At 42.2% G+C, this 21,828-nt stretch overlaps 1 protein-coding gene across 1 annotated transcript in view; it reads right to left on the reverse strand.

Moving 5' to 3' along the window:
* Window positions 1-641: 641 nt before the first annotated feature.
* Window positions 642-21,828, reverse strand: part of LOC118771141 (serine/threonine-protein kinase OSR1-like) — a 135,955-nt gene continuing 114,768 nt past the window's right edge. The window contains exons 7-18 of the mRNA XM_036519032.1: window positions 21,291-21,392; window positions 20,932-21,065; window positions 17,991-18,039; window positions 16,696-16,761; window positions 13,233-13,355; window positions 12,675-12,710; window positions 12,233-12,391; window positions 10,898-10,962; window positions 3,836-3,888; window positions 3,394-3,462; window positions 2,702-2,766; window positions 642-2,363 (exon numbers count right to left, since the gene is read on the reverse strand). Coding sequence (XP_036374925.1) covers window positions 2,289-2,363; window positions 2,702-2,766; window positions 3,394-3,462; window positions 3,836-3,888; window positions 10,898-10,962; window positions 12,233-12,391; window positions 12,675-12,710; window positions 13,233-13,355; window positions 16,696-16,761; window positions 17,991-18,039; window positions 20,932-21,065; window positions 21,291-21,392 — 996 coding nt within the window. The 3' untranslated portion in view covers window positions 642-2,288. The remainder of the gene's footprint in view (window positions 2,364-2,701; window positions 2,767-3,393; window positions 3,463-3,835; window positions 3,889-10,897; window positions 10,963-12,232; window positions 12,392-12,674; window positions 12,711-13,232; window positions 13,356-16,695; window positions 16,762-17,990; window positions 18,040-20,931; window positions 21,066-21,290; window positions 21,393-21,828) is intronic.

The raw sequence follows: 21,828 nt of genomic DNA on the forward strand, positions 1-21,828 counted from the left end.
ATATTAGCCTATGTTTTACAGGCTTTTACTTAATGCACTAAATAAAGCAAGAAATACCACAATTTACATCAGAACAACTGCATGCATTTCTCGTCAAATGACTGCCAACTCAATCTACCTTAATATTTTGACCACCAAAACTTTAGGAAATTACAAGTGGATGAATGGGCAGGTGAATGATGCCACACACACACATCACTGATACACTGGACTGTGACATCACAAAGCATTATGGAAACACAGGCTACTGAACAAGAGCACAATTCCAACACTACAGGTGTTTGTACACCACACAATTTGTGATGAATGAACATATTTTCACTGCCCTCGTGATAAGTTGTAGAGACGCACTAGGCAACTGAAAGCAGTTGACAAATGCAAACCAAGTGCAAATACAAGTTCGCACTTCTATATTCTATCAAAGCCAAGAACAGATTTTTTTTTAATTAGCGCAAACCTCAAAATACCCATTTTTCATATGTGGAAAACCTTTTAAGGAATACAAACACCAATAAAAGAAACAGCAAACTATCCCAAACTTTCAAGGGAACACAGTCACACTCAGAAGTTGATCAGTTCTGTCAAGTTGAGAAGACGAGAAAAAGGCTGTTTAATTACTAGCACTCAGATAACTTGTGGGTTTGATTTCTTTCACTAAACCCATTCATGGGGCTTATTTCATTTTTGAGATTATACTGCTGTAGCCTTGGTCCCACCTTGAGTCTTGGAGTGTAGGAGTGACTGGCAGTGAGATTCACTTTCACAAAAAAAGGCCACCCAACCTAGCTTCAAACACGTGGCTGTTTCTGGATCAAACCCTGTTACAATGATATCTGCTGCCAACGACAAGCAAACAAAAACCAAAGTGTTTTTTGTCCTTTCCCAGCCTCCGTACGCAGCGTGTCCTCTTCCTCTTTTAAGAAAAAAGGCCAAATGTGAAACACCCAGTATAAAAACAAATCAACACCAAATTTCATTATTTACATACTAAAGTTATTAATCAAGTACTTTGCAGATGTTTGTCATCCTCGTTAAGCTAATAAGCGCTACTCTTTTGTTTTCTGTGTTTGCATTGTTTTCCGTTTTGAGGAACGGATTTTCCAAATCAAAATCACTGCTACTACCCACCCTAATGTGTAAGTGGTAGCATGTGTGGCTTCAGTTACTTCAATGTTAAACTTTGTACATGACATATAAATTTAGATATCGCAATGCGAGAGGGATCAGAGTTCAATACAAAATATGTATGTATGTACGTATGCATGTTTCTTGCATGAAAAAATGTCACTGGGGCCACTCCATCAGGGCATTATCAGGCTATCAGTCTTCTAGAGTTATTCAAAGAGACTAGATTAGTAGTTCCAAAGAAAAATTTTGGCTGTACTCCAAAGCTGAGGGTCTAGATTATGCTGTCTGATGAGGCAATTTCCTTCTATGTTTCACAGTGATCAGGCAGCCAAATTTCACACTCCACTATATCTAAAGCCCTTAAAAGGACACACCAGAAAACCAAGGAGATGCAACCTACCATGGATGGGTTTAGGTGCTGGCCCTCCAACTTTAAACTAATCTTCAACATCCCTCCCAGTGGAGGTCAATGGCAAATGTATTCTCAGCAATGCTTTACTTATCAATTCCCTAAATTCAGCTGCTCTAAAGCTAAGTAAAGCCACTTATGCATAAATTCATCATTACATAAACAGTTCCAAACAGCTCTAACTGATGCAAGCATTACGGTGAGGTCATGCAAGTTTCTGCCAGCAGGTTTGGCTCATGTTCGTGTGTCAAGTTAGGCAATAGGGTGTGTGGGCGCTCCGCAGGATGGAAACGGGGAGTGTTTAACATGAGTAACTGAAACCACGTTTAATTCATTCTGTAATTAAGCGCTACGACTGAAATGGGGGGACGACCCATCATTTGCTCAGTAGTACTGTCAAAAAATAAGGCATTTTACATTACCAGGATTTGCAGGAGTCAGTTCAGATTGTGCAAACAACATCTTAAATTACAAAGAAAAGAAAGAAAGAAAAACAGAAACTAAGGAAACACCAGGTGGGTAAGTTTGGATGATTGCGTCCTTCTGCATAAACACATGTAAACCTTTTAGTGTGATTCCTACACTCTGCATTGCGTTTCCAATGCACAATCCTATTCAATGGTTCTGCTTCCTATAGGTGATGACGCATTCTCTCTCTTTGGCAGTAGTGGTTTCTTTAGGCCAATGAAAGTCGATTAAATGCACACGTGTGCCATACTGTTTCTTGTTGGGTCCCTGGTTGTACTACGGTCTAACTAATGCTGAGCTGTGCAAATCCCATTAGTTTAACGTCATCTGGAATCTCAGAGCCCTCCACACCGGAAGCCTAAAAAGCACAAAATATAAGGTTAGTTACATCTTTATTAAAAATATCATCATCATCACCATCAATAATATCTGTGTCAATACTAATAATAATAATGTAGCTTTTGTAGTCATACTACTACTGCTATGACTATGATTACTTTTCCTAATTGTTATCAATATTAGTTTTATTAATTACTATGCTATATGATCTACTCATATAAACATGTATCTATCCCAACAACAAGGTGTAAATGTAAGTTACAAAGTCCTCATCTAGCATCCTTAAAATTTCCTCTCTACAAGGGAGCTATACTTACGTTTTAAATGGAAAAGGAAGGGATCCGTTTTATAACTTACCAGCTTGAACGTGACATTTCTGTGCGTTTGAGGCTCATCGACAATCTTCTGCAAATTGGCAGCAACTGTAAAGAGAACAGAGGCCCATGTTAAAGAACTGAGTTATACCTGAGGCATTTCCACTGACCCAGCTTAGCCGTGTTCAGCTATATCTGAGGAATTCCCACTGACACACCTTAGCTATAGGTCAGCTATACATGAGGCATTTCCACTGACCTGGCTTATCTGTGTTTCAGATACACCTGTGGCATTTCCACTGACCTGGCTTAGCTCTGTTTCAGATACACCTGAGGCATTTCCACTGACCTGGCTTATCTGTGTTTCAGATACACCTGAGGCATTTCCACTGACAGATCTTAACTGTAGATCAGCTATACATGAGGTGTTTCCTGCCCTGCCTCAGCTTTAGTTAAGGCGAGCACAACCTCTGAAAATTGACTCGGGCTCACTGTAGGATGGCCAACCCCAGAGTGCAGTGAGCAGCAGGTGAGATGTTCCCAGGTCAGCAGTGAACAATAGCAAAGCAGTGGGTGAGGTTCCCTGCACCCTTTGAATGGGTTCTCTGCAGGTTCTCTGCTGCCTGTAAATGGGTTCTCTGTATGTTCCCTGTAGCCCATAAATGGATTGTCTGTGTGTTCCCTGAACCCTTTTGAATGGGTTCCCAGTTAATAGGTTTCTGGTTACTAACTCACCTATTACTAAGTCCCTCCCGTCCACCAGGCCTGCAGACACGAGTTCCTGAGAGACCCCATCCGCTGTGTCTGAGGAAAGAGTAAAAAGGGAGTGTAACTGCATTAGCATGAGGCGAGAGCATAGCGTGAGAGTTCTGTGAAGTAAAAATGTTAAAGGTAAAAAAGTCAAGGGAAAATGACTAAACATTTTTGAAAGTGGCAAAAAAGAACCAGCTTTTTATTCGACACAAAGTCTTTTTTTGTCTCTGCTAATGTTAATGTAAGCAGACATACGACTGTCATGGCTGGGATTCTGGGCTCTAAGGTGTAGAAATGCAAGCAGTGTGCCCTGCCCTGGGTAACTTATGGCTCTTCCCAGAGAGTATTCTTCATTTTTAAAGTACACTCAAAGACACTGTGAGCTTCAGCCACATGTTGGTCACAGCTAGCTGACTGGGCTCACCTCTTCCAGGCATGAACTCAAATCGTATGTCGTTTAGCTCCTTCTTCAAGTTTCTGTGAGAGAAGAGAGAAATCAGTTCAATCAATCCTCATACACCTGGCTGCCACCTAGAAGATCAGGTGATATCATCCCTCAGGGTTAGGAAGAGAAAGGGAAACAATGTTAGGTCTTGTGTTTGCCCTGTGAAGAATTTACATTGCAATTATAACTAACTGCTACTTTTTGTCATTTATTTCTACCAACTTATTCATTCACATACAGTGCTGAAAGAGCCAGATCAGAATGGAGAATATATTATTGAATATATAGCATTGGTATGTACAGTTTGCAGGACGGCATGGAAAACATTACATATTTAAATGCACAATTGTCATGTACAAATTTTTAAAGCATTATGATTGTTGAAATTACAGAACTTTTTCTTGCCCATTTAAAATTTATAATGGTTTCCCCCTGTGGGATCAAAAAAGTCTAAGCAGTACTGCCATCTTCTAAACATTCAGGATACTGCAACTGAGAGACATCATCATTCCTACAGGCAAAGTTGTGTCCAATTAAATCCCTAAAACTAGCAGAAATGTTAACACAGACGCAATACCATGGAATGTTTATTTTTTGGGGAGGGTTGGCTCCCATCTAATTAAGTAGGCAGATTCAATTAAGATTGCCTTGGGTGAGTCAACCCACTGAGAGATTACTCCTGACACAAGACGGGATGAATCAGAGAGAGATGCAGCTCAAATTCAGACAGAGTTGCCACTGTCGGGTCTCCATGGAGTACCCAGCGAAAACACAGCCTCAGTGCTGTTCAAAAGGACAAACCCTCTGTCCTGCAGGCGAATTCCGCTCAAAATCTATCATTTCACACAGGTTGGATTTTAACAAAACTAGGGATGCACAGATTGTGAAATTCTGGGCCGATACTGATGTTTAAAATAAAAATTTGGCCAATAGCTGATGTCGATACCGATGTTTAACCCACTCAGTGCCTCAGTGTCGACTAAAGTCGCCAAAAACAATGAATGTTCTAGAGTGCCAAGGGCGACTTTAGTCAACAGAAATACATCAGCAACGAAAGATGTCATTTTATCCAATCAAAATACAGTTATACTGCATAATGGAATGAACTGATGAGTCAATAACTTGTGCCAATAATTATATCATAGTGTGTATTAGTTATCAACATAAAATACGTAAATATAAATACAAATTAGGAGCGTAGCATAGCTTCTGTAGATACCGACGTGGGTTTTAACGTAAAGCGAAAGCAAAGCGAACCGAACGCAGATCAGCTAACTAGCTAGCTATACAAGTTTATGAAATGTCTTACCTCAAACTCTTTGACATACGCAGACATTACTGTATATGGGGCTGACTGATTGACATTGCTTAAAAAAACTGATTTATTTACTTGTACAAAAGTGAATAAGTTAGCTAGCTACCTTACATTATGCTGTCAACTTCACATAAGTGACACAGATCTGTAGGAATAGGATATCACAACAAGGAACCAAGCCAGCAAAGTCAACAAAGATGATCTGTGTGGTTGTTGATGTTTACCTAATTTGCATATCCAGTCCTATAAAAGCCAATTTCGTGGTCATTATTATTGTAGCATGTTATTGGCGATCACAGAGCGAGAGAATGGCGAGTGTTGTACGAAGCATGTTTTTTAGTTGGGACAGTGACAGCGAGGAGGAGTTTTTTGGTTTTGAAGAAGAGGAGCTGGAGGGGCTGCTGGAGAGTTTTTGGAGTGAGGAGGTGGCTGAAGAGGAGGGAGAGAAGGAGGGAGAGGAGGATGGGAAGGAGGAGGTAGAGAGGGCGCTCTATGGCAGCGGCAAGTTAATGCTGGCGTCAGGTTAATGCTAGCTTGTCTGGGAGATGACTAGGCACCTCTAAGAGAAGAAGAGGATGGGAGTTTTCAAACCTTCCCAGGCCTGGTCCACAGCAAGTATGGAGTAGCAGTGACCCAGTGGATTATTTTCTGTCCATGTTTTCACCTGACATGATCGATCTGATGGTGACCGAAACCAACAGGTATATTGAGGCTGTGCGAGCCCTCGAGCTAGCACCGAATGCTCGCCTGAGGGAATGGAAGCCCACAGATGCGGCAGAGATGCAAGTTTTTCTTGCTATACAGATTTGCTTAGGACTTCTGAAAAAGCCGAAAATTGTCCAGTATTGGAGTTCAGAAAGTCAGTCACTGATGTGGACACCGAATTTTTCCCATAGCATGTCCTGGAATCGATTCCAAATCATCAGCTCCTGTTTACATTTTAACAACAACGCTTTGAGAGTTGAGAGAGAACACCCAAACTACGATCCACTTTTCAAACTTCGACCTCTTCTGGACAGAGTGCCGAGAAACTTCAGATGTGAGTACTACCCACAGAAAAATCTAACGATAGATGAATCTATGGTTTCCTATCGCAGAAGAATTTTTTTAGGCAGTACATTCCGACGAAGCACCATCGTTTTGGAATGAAGAATTTTGTCCTCACTGATGCGAAAACTAACTAAATGTACCTGTGGTACACTGGAGGAGCCTATCAGTTCAATAGGGTTGAGGGCATAGGCCATTCTGCCGTTATCAATCTCCTAAGAAATGCTGGACTGCTGGAGAAGGGTCATGTTGTTTACATGGACAACTTTTATTCCTTACCTGAACTGTTTCGGAGCCTTCATAGGGCACACACAGGGGCATGTGGAACAGTACGTCAAAACTGTAGAGGAATGCCTCACCAGCTGAAGACCCTGAAGCTAAAGCCAACAGACCTGCCTGTTTTCTTTGAGAGTGGCCCACTGCTAGCAGTGTCATTTCGTGACAGAGGAATTGTCACTGTTTTGTTAACAGATCATGACACTACAATTATATCAAAAAGAGTAAGGTGTAAGAGGCCCAATGTTTTCAGGACTGTGAGAAAATCATTATGTGTGGTAGATTATATTTACATGGGTGGTGTGGACACAACAGACCAGCTTTGCACCTATTATGATTATGGACACTGCAGTGTGAAGTGGTACCACTGGTTCTACCACCGTGTGAAAGAAATGGCCTTAGTGAATGCTTTTTTTGTGTACCAGGAGTGTGGCAACCCGTTGGATGCCGTGGATTTTAGGAAGAAAGTGGTGGAGGGGCTTTTGCAGAGAGGGAGGTCCAGGGATGTGAAGGTGCCATCACTTGACATGGCAGTAGTACCTGAACGTCTGGTGGGGCGACACGTCTTGGGGCAGAACTCGGCATCTAAGCCAGACTGCAAAGTCTGCTCTTCTAGGAAGAAGACCAGTGATGGGAAGAATGGAAGGAAACAGATGTCTTTCTTCTGCAAGACCTGCCCAGACCAACCTGCCCTGTCCCCCACCACATGCTTTGAGCTGTACCACACCAAGATGATCTACAAACAGCGATTGGTGAGCTTTTCACGTTTTCCATTTATTTTGGTTTGAAAGTTCATAATGTTTTCTGTATTGGATGATGATATATTGAATAGTAAGGTAATCTCTGCAGTAAGAATGACATTTTCTTTGTCCATCCTCCCTCTTTACATTGCTGTCCCTGGCCTCTCCACCTGTCTGCTGGCCTATTCAGTCATCTGTGAGGGAAAGCATGAAGTCTGCAGGCATATGCATGTGTGTCATACAGGCACATGCGTGCACGAACACACACACACACATACACACACACACACACACACACACTCGCTCTCGCTCTCTGTCTCTCTCTCTCTCACACACACACACACACACACACACACACAAAATAGGTTGACTGTTGATGTTCATGATGATATTTGTAATAGCTAATTTTTCAATCAAATGTTTTTTTTCAGCCAATATTGTTACAATAGTTGTTCATTTTTACAAATCTATACAATTGATGAGATGTTGTTTGTTGTTCATTTTTACAAATCTATACAAATGACCAGAGCATATTTATTGTCTATAGAAATGACCAGTGGTTGTTTATTTTTTACAAATCTATACAAGTATGTGAGATGTTGTTTATTGTTTATTGTTTGTTTATTGTTCACTTTTACAAATTTACACAAATGGCCAGAAGCTGTATCTATTGTTTGTTTTAACAAATTTATACAAATGAGCATGGTCATGGTCATATTTATTTTTTATTTTTACAATCTATGAACCACTCCTAATTTCTTGGATTTCCTAGTCCACTTACTCTGTGTATTAATTCCAGTTATTGTTCATTTTTCACAAATCTATACAAACGTTATTTATGCACTACTGTATATTGTACTTACTCTTTGTATATATAACCACTGAATTTACATTTATATGTACTTTTGTTTACTTGCAGTGTATTTATGTTATTATGCTTACATTCATACCATTGTCACTTTTTATAACTGACAATTATCTCAATGTTCACTCCATGCTAACTTACTAGCACTTGGATGGTACTTATATTTTCTATCTATTAAGTTAACCATTGTGCCAGTGCTTATTAAGCCATGTGTAATGAAAGAATAATACTTTCAAGCACAGTAAATAAATCTTTGTAATGATTTGACTTATGTGTAGTCCCCTTCTTCATCTTGTTAGTCATTGTTGCAAATGCCTTTTATAAATGAGATATCCTTTTTTGGCTATTTTATATCACCTAATACTGGAATAATGTGGCTAGAACTGGACGTGCATGTCTCTTTATACATGTGGTTTTGCATACTGAAGTTGTTAGACTTTGCAGAAAGATAAATGCATTGTTTTATTAGAAGTTGTCTTATTTCTAAGGTTCATTTTCTCACTTAGAATGTTGGTGGCCATATTGGCTTGGCATTGTAGGGAGGTAGTGTTCCAGAACCCTCTGGCAGTTATTGTGTTAAAGAAAGACCTGTTGCACTTAGCTAACTAGCTAGTTAAAACACTCACTACAGACTATAATGTTAATTTGGTAGCTAGCTACCTAACAGTACTAAAGTTGTCAGAACACGTTGCTTGCAATGTCTGTGGTAAAATTAACTATTTGGTCAGAAGAGATGTGATGAGGCTTTATTAGTTTGATAGCTAGTTAGCTCTTAGTAATATGACAGCTGAGCAAAGTGCGTGAAAGCCAAATTAGCTAGCAAGCTATCTAGCTTTCTACATTGTTTTTATTGTAGCTAGCTAGCTAGCTATGTGTTTGTTTGCAGGGTGATATTTGTATTTGTCAGTGGAATGTGATAGTAACTAGCTAGTTGCGCTTATTGTTTTGTTTGTATCGTAGCTAGCTAGCTATAGCTAGATTTGTCTATATAAGGTGGTATTTGTACTTTTCAGCTGAATGTGCAAGTAGCAAGCTAGCTAGCTAATTTGGCTTTCACGCACTTTGCTAGCTATCAAACCAATACAGCTTCATCATGTCTCTTAATTATGAACAAATAGTTTATTTTAACATTAGTACTGCAAGCCAAGGTATTGACTTCTGATCTTAAGTACCGTTTGCTAGCTAGCAACTTAATGTTAGTTAGCTAACTAGCTAGTGTTCAGTGTGCCAGGTCATTCATTCATTAGTGCAGCGTTTCCCAACCCTGCTCCTGAAGGCACACCGTCCTGCATATCTTCTATCTATCCCTGCTCTACCTACCTGACTGAACTCATCAGTGGCACTTTTGATTAGCTGAGCACACCTGATTTAGTCAAGCAGGAAGGATACATAGAAGATATGCAGGACAGTGTGCCTCCAGGAGCAGGGTTGGGAAACACGGCATTAGTGGATATAACTTTAAATCCAGCAACTGTATCTGTTTTACCTTTTTACTTCTTCAAAAGGTAGATACAGACACACGTCAAACTTTTGGTCCACTTTGCCATAGATCCTGACTGAAGAGTTACCCTGCTCCCACCCCGAGCGTGACGTAAGAGCAAAATGGCCGCCATGTGAATAAGGCTAATTATAGTACCACCTATTGGATCTTCTCAGAATCTGTAGCTGGGTAGGCTACTGTTGTCCAAGTCAGACCACAAATAACCAACACAACATTTGGCCAGCGCAAAATTGATGTGACACAACAGATATACATTGGCAAGTGAATGTCATCTTATTTGTCAATAGGCCGATGGCAGTCAACAAGGCAAATATCGGCCGATACCGATGTATGGCCGATACCGATGTACGGCCGATAAATCAGTGCATCTCTAAATAAAACAATTCCATTCCTACTGGAAAAACACAGAGTATGTGACAATGATCTGCCACAGTACTGGTGTGATTAAGAGACTGGAGAAATTCAAGCTGAGAACAAACTCCTTTTCTCAGCATGCACAAAAAGACTCATTTTGATTTATTTTTTATTTTCATTTTATTTATTTACTTGCTTACTTATTTATTTATTTGCTTATTTGTTTATTTATTTGCTTACTTACTTAAAATTTATGAGATAAAAGATTAAAGTATCAAAAGATGTAGGAATTTGAAGACTGTTCCCATTTCCAACAAGGAGCAGTGACCCCTACATAAATCATGTGATGTGACCTGCTTATACGCTGATAAACATCAGTGTTTGTCATAAGGTGTGGAATAACCTTATATGGTATACACAGCTCACCATAACATGCAGCTACACCCTGAGCCCTGTCTGAAAGTAAGCAGAATTTATTGCTTAATTAAACGTGGCAGTACAGCATAGAGGTAACAATCTCGTAACCAAAAGGTTGCCGGTTCAATTCCCTTCTGGGACACTGCTGTTGTACCTTGTTAACCCACAATTGCCTCAGTAAAAATCCAGCTGTATATATGGATAACATGTTAAATTGTAACCTACATAAGTCACTCTGAAAAAGAGAATCTGCTGCATGCAAATAATATAATGCAATGTAACATAAAATAGATGTGTTTGTGGCTACAGCAGGCTGATTCCATACCATCTCCAAGCTAAAAAAAAGAAAAAGAAAAATTTCAAAGGTAGCCACACAATCTCAAGTCCAGAAAACAGACAGGTACTCTGACACCCAGGAATCAGTACAAAGGCAGTCAACCAAAACACCTCTATCTGTGATTAATGGAGACCAACGAAAACAGAGAGGACCTTCAATTGCCCACAAATAAATACAGTACATACATACCTCAACCTTAATACCAAGCTAATGGGAGACTTGGTGGCGTCATACGCAGGGACAGCAGCCGGGGCCTGTTATGACAAAAAATGCAACATTACAACTGAGGACAATCAGAGAGGTGTGTCTGATTCATCATCATCAAAAACCCTCCAACTCATGAATATTAATATAAACCTTAATCACACACTGAGATTCAAGCAACTCTAGGCTGAATGAATGGGGTAGTCTATGACTATGTAATGGATTTTCACTTGACCAGGCCACAAATCAGCAAGATAATTCAGACTAGAAGGACTATGTTACAGGGAATAAGTTACCTTGGACTCCATAACAGTACCCGACTCCAAAGATTCAAAATCTGACCTTAGACGCACCCAATACAAGTTATACAAGCAGGATTGATGACTACCTCTCTCCCTGGGCTGTCCCAAAGTTTGGCCCGTTTCAGACCGTTAACCTAAATAAATCTTTCAAAAATGGGGTTGGTCTCTTCGGCAGGGTGCTTTTGCGAATATCAGCCCCTTTAACAGCAGATCTCCTGCCAGCATTTATCGGCTTTTCAGTGCGACTGCAGGAGGGGAACAGCCTGTGAAACTCGAGGAGGGCATGGCATGGCTCTCCACTGGCAACAGCCAGCTCTGCAAAAATTAGGATTCTGAGGCCAAATCGGCTTTGGCCGGCAAGAGGTTTACTCCTGGCGAAATGAGCTCAGAGCTGGATTAGCGATCTAATTTCCCTGCCCTGAAAGCACGTTTGGTGCCGGGGATCACAGCACACCTGTGTGACACAGCCTGGTGCTCATCTCATGCCTGCACAGAGCCAGAGACATTTACCATTTACGCAGAGCAGAGGAAATAGGTGTCTCTATAATTCATGTGGCCCCAGATGACTGTCTGGTTATTTCCGCGGTAAAGACCATAGAGGCAACGCTGTGAAACATGTTTATATTCCATGGTCCACTTCCTTTCACACTGTTCTCCAGGAGACTTGCCACTGCCTTTTCCTGGGAATAAGGAAGCATTTTCCAGTTTTTGCCCTGGCTATTCTGGGTTTTCAGTCCTGTCTGGAAAACACACTCAGAACATCACTTTGTGACAATTCTGCTGTGAAAAAGCAGAATAAAACGAGGTGACTGGATGACTGGTAGGTAGACTAACTGATTGGCTAGCTGTTTGACCTGTTTGGCTGTTTGGAGTTCTTTAAGTAAATGTGGAGACACACCATTGGAGAATGAGTGGATATTCAGTCCTGACTGGCTCCCCCCGGGCCTCTTCAGTGGAAGTGTGTGCGTGTGCAAATACATGCTGATGGGAGTAGAGGTGTTGGATGCTGTACCTGCACAGTGGATGGGCCTGGGGCTGGGTCTGGGGCCGGGGCTGCAGCCTGGGCAGCGGGTGGAGGATTTGCTGGGGGGGGGGCTGGGCCGGCAGGCTGAGGTAGGTGGGCTGGGCCTTGGGCTGAAGGCTGAAGATGACTACTTGGCTCTGTTGATGGAAAAACCTAGGATAATAGACAACAGACACAAAAATTGAATGACTGAAGAATATTATGGAAATGCAAATACAGTATTAACCACTTGTACAGCTGATATGTACAATTAGTAACAGACAGTATAACAAGTTCTAGGCAAGTTGTTTTTTGTGAAAACTGACTGGATGTGTATTTTTCCTTGTCATATAATCTAAATTAATATGTTTTATCTTTCTTCTTGTGGCACTGTCCTGTTGATCATGTTATTTTTTGTTAAAAGTAGAAAGCACAACACCCTCCATTCAGAACCCACCTCTGAATTCTGTGATCCCTCCTTCACTCTGGGTGACTGAAAACAGAAAAGAACAAAAAATCAGTGGAAATTGTTTCTCCAAAGCACCATTCTTCTGCTAGAGCTTTGCAAACCAAGGCCTTGTGGTTAGAACACGTACCCTAAAGCCATTATGCCAACTGCATAAATCCAGCTTTACTGAGAATAAATCATTGCTCTCTGATGCCCTCTTGTGGCTATGAGATGGTGTGACAGATAAACAGTATTTGTAATGTGAAACAGCAGGCCCTGCTGTCTATGAGTCTGGGAGTGTCTGTGATAATGCCCACTGTAGGACCAAATGGCAGGATCCCTGTCCTGTTTGCAGCAGCCCCGCCCCTGCTATTCCCCCATCTCATGTTAGCCCTGCCCTGCTCAGAGATCCATAGGTGTCCTTGCCTTTACTCTCAGTATAAGGGCTGCCCACATAAATGAGCTTGTCCAAACACATTTATAAGAGCAAACGCCGTGTGGATGGACATGGGCCTTTCTGTTAGCTTAGCAATTCAGACTACATTAGTTTGCTGTCCAAGGGCTCACCCGCAGCGCTGCCACTGCGGCCTTGCCCTCCTCGCTCTCCACATCCAGCTCATCATCACTCCACTCCCACTCGCCATCCTCCGTCTTATGCAGCCTTCCGCTGGAGCCTGGAACCCTGCGCACCTGAGCAGATACACACACGCAGAGGTAAACACACGGATACATACATGCACACAAGTACACAGGTACACACAGACAAACACACAGATACACACACATGCTCGCATACGCATGCATGCAGGCACAGAAAAGGGCAGACAGACAGACAGAGACACAGTAGACAAATAATTAGAGTACAAGGTTTTACTTTACCACTTACTCAAACCATATCCAAGCCCCACTTATCAATGGTAGTGATTTACCATTACCTAACACCAGGGCCGGCCTGACGCATAAGCGAACTAAGCACCTGCTTAGGGCCACCGTAGCGCAGTATTATGTTATCGGGCTGGCTAGCTAATACTACTGGTTTAATCAATTCCCGCTGCCTCTGTCAGAGCTGGTGTCACGTTCATGCACATGCGCACTGTAATGGACGTTAAAACTGCATTTTGATGCAAGCACCCCCTAGCCAGCTATGAGGCCATATAATTTTTTCCCCCTCAGGCTGACGTTTTGCATTATATGTGTGTGTGAATGAACATGATTTTATTTTGTGAACGAAAGTGTTTAAATTCCCCTGCCGACGCATCTATTAGACTAATGTTAGAGCATAGCCTAGGCAGAACAGTCAACAAATCTGAGCGAATTCTCTGTAGGCCCTATGGTTGTATCGATCCACCAAATAAGACTTATTTCAGCCAATTAGAACTTATTCCTCAGTGATAAGCGACCATGTTTCTGTCACATCTGATAGTCGGAGGAATAAGAACAACGAGAGCCTACCAGCAGTGAGTAACATTTTAGTGTCTACTAACTAGTGTGTCCTCTTTTTTGAAAACCAAAATATGGTCACCCTAGGTAAATATTAACATTACATATTTACCATGCTCACATATCAGCTGAACCGGTCCATTCACTACCTGTGGGACAACCGTGCTTCCGAATGACATTTTGTATCATTTTATATCACCTAAACGTTATCAAGCTAGTTAGCTAATTAGCTAGCGTTAGGTAATGTAATCTCATGTTAGCTAGCTAGTTAGCTAGGCTTGCTAACTAATGCTCACTGTCATCAAACGTTAAATATAATACTGCATTGTATAGTTTACTAACTGAAAAAAATGATTCAGGAATTGTCTGCCTAAAAGTTTTATAAAAACTGTGTTTGCCGAGGAAAGAGTGGGAGAAAGAGTGGTAGCAGGCAGCACATAGCTCTGTTGCCAAGCAACAGTGAGGCCACTGTTAAACGTCTCTGAAATGGCTAGCTAGCTTGTAATGTTAACCAAACTATAACAACCTCATCAGTAATCACAAGCGCAGCATTGGCTGATACTCTGCTTCTTGTCAATGTGATTTCATCTTACAGCACTGGCTAGCCTCAAAATTCGACAGCTTTGAAAATTAAAGTTACCTGTGCAATGTGGTCCAACAGAGTTACTATATGTTGCTATATCAACTAACTTACAGTACTCAGGGTTAGCTAGCTAAGAATGGCTAGCTAACGTCGGGCACTGCGGGCCACTGTCTTTTTTAACCCATTCATGTCCATTACAGAAACATGAAGGGAAGGGAGAATAGCCTACTGATTTTACAGGAATGGTTCAAAATGCCTTAAAAGTCAGTTGGTGGTAAGAAAGAAGGGGTGTTTGTTTAGCCTTTTTGGTACACAATAGCCTATTAGATTACAAATTTTCCTGGGAAAAAAGTACAAATGTACAGCTATAAAATAAACCCGCTCTACTTATGCTTCTGGACCGCAGTTAAAATTTTGCCCTGGCTACGGCCCATCATGCAAGCACAGTCAGTCAGACTAACGTTAGGTTACAGTCCGTGCAAATGATCAAGCATTGACAATAGTCAATAGTATTGGTGGCGCCAAGGTGGTGGGGGCCCCTGTATCAAATTCTGCTTAGGGCCCCATAAAGGCTTGGGCCAGCCCTGCCTAACACAAGCAGACTGCCATCATGCATATTCAAACCATTACTAAACCTCTCACCTTATTCCTTGGTTTTTAATAAGAAATTCAACATCTGTAACTACTGTGTGTTTTAGCACCCTCACTCACAGTTGTGGGACATGTTCAGCTAACTTTAGGGAATGAGCAGAAATGCCAGCGTAAGAGGCAGGAGGTGCCTGAGTGTAGCACCAATCCTTTTCCTTCAGTTTCCATCTGAACGCACCGTCATTTCTCACTACCCCACATCTGCACTCTTCAAATATTCATCTGCTCCTGCTTTCACGGCACACACTCCTCAACCAATGGAAATGCCTCTCCAGACCTGACAGGAACACGCCATGAAGAACGTGGCCCGCGCTGAAGATCTGAGACCAAACTGCTTAATATTCACCCCAGCCTGGTGCTATTCATCTTAAGGGTGATTCAAAAGGTCAAGCAGCACTTTCATCAACTTAACCTCAAAAATCATGAATCATTACCAGGGGCGGAGCCGCTGGCTCATTGCAGAGGGGGCAAGGACCTGTAGTGGGCCCTTATACACCCAATGAGGCTGTATGGAGATGCAAGACAGATCCAAGGGGACACTTACGGAGACGGAAGGGCGGAATGGAGAGAAATGCGGATTATAATGAGGTGTGCTATTTCAGCACACCTCATTGCGTGAGACCATTTTTAAATACCGTGGCTCCGTCAGCAGTGACGGCGATGGGAAATAAGACAGCTGGTGATTGCGTAGGGACTTGAACAGAGGGCATAATTTTTTCTTTTTTTTACACTTACACAAGGATACTGGACAGCGAAAAAAGTTTTCTGTAACTCTATTGTGTCTCTGCTCATTCAAAATAAATATCATGGCGAGAAACTTAGCTAGGGGTCAGTCGAAACCACATCACATACCCAAATACACAGCGCAAAACTTAACTGCCAGCACCGACTTGTCTGGGGTACATAAGAACCTGAATCTTTTGGAATGGATTAGAGCTAACTCTGCGTTCTGTACTGTAGCTACCTAGCTGTCTGGGGAGCAGTACCCATAAATATCTGTCGAACATGTACAGCACCCATTTATCAGCCTGACAAGAACAGGAAATACAGCAGGAAAGACCTCACTGGTCAACAATCCGGTGTATTCCAGGAGAGATATGAGCTCCACTGTCCATAAACCACGGCAAATTACAAGAACATTTAAGGACACTCAGACAAATCTTGTGATCAGTATTCCTTGAATAAGGCTACCTAAGGCTATCTAAGATAGTCTTCCAAAGGAAAAACTACAAGAAAATACAACCTTGTTTCCTGTCTACCTTGAGGGGTAGTTGGGGCAGAAGTAGAAGTCAGTAGGAAGTGGCAGTGGGGGTCTCCACAAGGTGCTGGGAGGTTTTTGTGACAAGAGTGCCAACATACCTTTTTGGATCGTTCTCCTATTGTCGGCGCCCTTTGGATCAGCTTTTCTTGTAAATATTCATTGTTCTAAAGGTCAGAGGAAACACAACAGACAGTGAAAAATCTCTTCGCATCACAGTAACTCTCTCCTCAATCATATCAGAGAGGCTCTTCTTTCCAGCCAGTAAGACAATTAACATAAAAGCTATTTCTACAACAAAGTATTCACATTATTGCATGTCGTTTGCATTCCTAAAAGGAAGCCATTAATAACACCACCATAAGTAAAGGAGGGAACCACAGGAATATTGATCCAGACTCACTGGCAGAAGACTCATCAGGCAGAAACCACCTGAGAGCTAAAGGCACATTCAGCCACTGATCCATTCAGCTCTTCACAGCAGTATGTTTGCACGTGAGTTCTGAGCTCTCCTGGCATTTTTTTCCATGTGAGAGACACGTAACAGAAGACAACCATAATATATCCCACAATACATAAAACAGTATTATCACCCTCTACAAGACCCATGCACTTATTACTTCTCCATGGCTGATGATCTATCACTTCTCTAACTCCAGCATGCTGATCAGCAGCCCCCTCACGGCAGCTCCCACAGGGAGACCCTCAGCTCATGGGCAGCATTTCAAGGGCCAGAGCTATGTTTCAGGTTATTAACAGAAGCACTCTTTGCCAGGGTGCTCTGGATGTCTAATTTAGTAAATAATCAGATTAAACAGGGGCACAAAAGCTAGCAGGCATGGGACACAGCAAAGTCCTAGATCCCTTGTAAAGGCTTAGCGCAGCCTAGAGGGGGCCCACAGAAGTGCAAGCTAACACTACTACAGACCTTGCTAGACCTTTTCAGCACAAAGTATCTGATCTCATGGTGGGGGGGGGGGGGGGGGGGGGCAATGGAGCGGAGGTGCATGTGTTACTGATGGCCAAAGTGACACTAATGGACAGATGGGGACCAAGCCCTTCCGAAATGCTGAGTGAGCGCTCCCGCCGGTCAGGCAGGGACAGTGCTGGAGTGGTCGTTCAGCTAATCCTGCCATTGTTACAGTACCCAGCTCTTCAATAGCAGCCCTGCTGGAACAATGCGAGGAATGCCTGGCCTGGTCTGCAGCTGGGTTAAATATATATTAGAGCCAGACGGGACATTCCCATAGAAACCGGCAGGTCTGGACTGCTTAAATTGCCTAACCTCACCGTGGGGAGCCAAGGGTCAGTGGTCACAGTCACATGCTCAGATTTCATCTGGAACAAGGTAGGGGTAGGGGTGTGTGTGTGTGTGTGTCTGTGAGGCAGGTTTTACCTTTGCTTTTGTGAAGAATTTGTGCTTTAGGAGTTCTGCAGCGGTTGGTCTGAAATGTAAAAGGACCCCAGTTTAATGTGTGAGAGAGGCACATAGTCAACATCATATACAAAAACAAAATCAGTTTGCTGACTAATTCTAGGGATTGCTGATGCCAGCTTTAAAATAAGACCTACTATATTAGAACAGAGAAAGCTGAAGGTTCAAAGCAGCCCTAGTATCACAAGACAAGAGGAAAAACATACTTGGAATACAAATCTTCAGGGACATTCAAGAAGATGCTCTTTACAACACATCAGCTCTACAAGCCCCAGATCAATACACAGCAAACTCACAGTGAGTTTGTAATGTAACGAGTAATGTAATATAATGTAATGTAATGACTGGTACTACAGCTAAACAGTGGAGCAGCACTTCTGATATTCCATACAAATTAACGCACAATCAAAGAAGAAACTCATCAAGCCAAAGTTGGACTAAGAAACCCTAAGTTAACCCCTAACAGAGATTACCCCAGTACATTTCCTTCGATACAGAGAGCTTTGTTACACTGCTTGATCTGAGACTATAATCAATAACCTGATATACAAGTTCACTGATAAAAGTATTATACAATAAAAGCTTGGAATAACTCACTTTCAAGACTTGTGCCTGAAAACAGCACTAGGCAACACTGTACCCTAAACAGAAAAAATAAAATATGTGCCAATGGTAGCAGAATGCACAGCAAACTGGTCACCAGTCCATCCCTCTATCAGCCTCTCATGATCTACTCTCCATCCCTGTCAAAGAGCGCCTGGAAGTGCAGGCTGTTGGGCAAACCTTAAAGTGCACTGAATGGCCATATTAAGGACCTTCCACACTTGGCCTGCCTTGCCATGTCTTTGCGTGCAGCTTTGTTCCAGTATCACTGATACTTTACTTCCCCCATGTATAAAGGGCAGATGCTGTGTCCCAGGGGCCAGTGAGACCCTCTATGCTGCAGGCCTTTCTCAACTCCAACACAGGACTGACCCCTGAATTTTGTTGTAAAAGAAAGTTCTACAAGTGAGACAGGGGGATTCAAAATCTCTATCTTTACGTATTCTGAATGACTGACAAATATTTTAAAATCCAATTTGACCAAAATGAAAAATGGCAGCAATTAAGTAATTTAATCTGAGGAAAAACTAAGTTCAGAGAACACCCTGAGGTGATGACTCAGCTGACACTGCCAAAGCCACGGGTCTCATGCACAGGTGTACAGTCCCTGACAAAAGTCTTGTCGCTTATCCAAGTTGTAGGAACAACAAATAATAACTTGACTTGTAGTTGATCAATTGGAATCAGAAATGGCTTATATAAAAGGCAAAGGCCTCTAGATGATGCTCATTATACCAAAATAATGTCTTGTATCATTCATTGAGTTTTCTCATTTAATTAGGACAGAAAGGTCAGATTTTGCTTGGACAAAAGTCTTGTCGCGTCTTTAAATGATTCAACCAATCACAGATTAGAGCTTCACCTGTGACAAATACTATAATGAACACATTCCCAGGTGTGTATAAAAAGAACCCCAGCACACCAGACCTTCATGTGAAGTGTAACCTGACCTCTCACAACATGCCAAAGATTCAACCACAGACCAAAGTGCTGATCATCAAGAGCCTGAAGACCAAGTCTGCTGCTAAGGTGGCAGACATCTTCAATGTATCCAAACGTCAAGTGGAGAGGATAAGAAAAAGATTTGAAGAAACTGGTGAAGTTCGTGACAAGCCCAGGTCAGGCAGACCCTGTAAGACAACTGTTCGAGAGGACCGTTTGTTGCTTCGACAGTCCAGGGCCAGCCCTTTTTCAACTGCAGCAGAGCCACATGAGAACTGGTCACCAGAAACCCCTGTATCTACAAGAAAGGTTTGTCGAATTCTCTCACGCAGTGGTCTCCATGGCCAAATTAGTGCTCACAAACCAGCATTAAACAGAAGACAACTAAAAAACCGTGTTGCATTTGCCAAGGCCCACAGCTTGGAGAAAGGATGGACAGTGGAAAAGTGGCAGAAGGTTGATTTTTCTGATGAATCATCCATTGAACTGCATCCCAATCGCCGCAAATACTGCAGAAGACCTGTTGGAACCCGCATGGACCCAAGATTCACCCAGAAAACAGGCAACATCAACAGCCTGAAGTATCAAGAAATTCTTGCTGCCCATTACATTCCAAACCACAAGAGAGGGCAAATTCTTCAGCAGGATGGCGCTCCTTCTCATACTTCAGCCTCCACATCAAAGTTCCTGAAAGAAGAGAAGGTGAAAGTGCTCCAGGATTGGCCAGCCCAGTCACCAGACATGAACATTATTGAGCATGTCTGGGGTAAGATGAAGAAGGAGGCTTGGAAGATGAAACCAAAGAATCTTGATGAACTCTGGGAGTCTTGCAAGACTGCTTTCTTTGCTATTCCAGATGACTTCATCAATAAGTTATTTGACTCATTGCCGAGACGTATGGATGCAGTCCTCCAAGCTCATGGGAGTCATACACGATATTAATTCTTTTTCCCAAGGCACCATGACTTTATGTTCTGATGTTCTTGTAGCATGTTTGTGTATTCAAAATAAAATATAATTTCTACCATACATTATTTTTGTATGCGACAAGACTTTTGTCCAAGCAAAATCTGACCTTTCTGTCCTAATTAAATGAGAAAACTCAATGAATGATACAAGACTTTATTTTGGTATAATAAGCACCATCTAGAGGCCTTTGCCTTTCATATAAGCCATTTCTGATTCCAATTGATCAACTACAAGTCAAGTTATTATTTGTTGTTCCTACAACTTGGATAAGGGACTGCCACTGTATGTCTGCATTTGTGTTTGTGTGTATGTGAGTGCGTGCACACATGCACGTGTCCTGTGTAATGGTGTCTATGCGCTTGCTCTGTGTGTGTGTGAGGCGTGTCACCTTTTCTCAGGGTCCTTCTGCAGGCAAAGGGAGATCATCTTCCTGAAGGACTTGCCATACTTCTTCACCATCTCTTTGTCGGTGACGCCGGTCTCCAGGCAAGGCGGGTCATTCTGCAGGGTCAGCATGAGCACCTGCAACCCAGCCAAATCTCCTTAGGCATGGCCCTTTACCTGAAACACCTGGCTACCTGAAACCTCCTGTAAAATCACTCTACAGCAGATTCCTGACATCTGAGTCAAAATGAATGCCATTTGCATGAGTTCAAATTTTGCATCTAACTGCTAAGCACCCAGGCCATGGTCTTTTTAACTGGCTCATCCTCCCAGAAACCCCCCCCCACCCCCCCCAGGACTCACCTTCATGGGGGGGTATTTGTGATAGGGGGCAGCTCCAGTTGCCAGCTCGATTGCTGTAATTCCAAAACTCCAGATATCCGCTTTGAAGTCATAACCCCGGACCTTAACAGAGAGACGGGTCTAGTTCACAACATAATAATGCCTTTCCATTCAAATGGTACTCTATAAGGTATAAGGTAATGCAAAGTTATCTGCATCAAGGCTGAATCAATTTACACTGATGCAAAATGTGGGGATTAAACGACCTTTGAACTGCAAATTCGTTGCAGTTCAAACATTACCGGAAAAACCTGAGGGATGTCAACTCCAAGTTGTAACTTCAACTTTAACTACACAAGTTCCAAGTTGACTCTCTCTAAAATGTTCATTGTGGCAATGAAATATGATTAAATGTTTGCTGAGCTTAAACTCATAGCTATTCTGTACTAATTTAGATGAAAGGTGTTCTGCTAATTCTGATTTAAGACACCAGGTCAAGCTCGCCTGGTGAAAACAGGCTCCCTCACAAAATGACAATCCAAAATCATGAAGTGGCACT

Source organism: Megalops cyprinoides, chromosome 24 (assembly GCF_013368585.1).
Source record: "Megalops cyprinoides isolate fMegCyp1 chromosome 24, fMegCyp1.pri, whole genome shotgun sequence".
Taxonomy (NCBI): Eukaryota; Metazoa; Chordata; class Actinopteri; order Elopiformes; family Megalopidae; genus Megalops; species Megalops cyprinoides.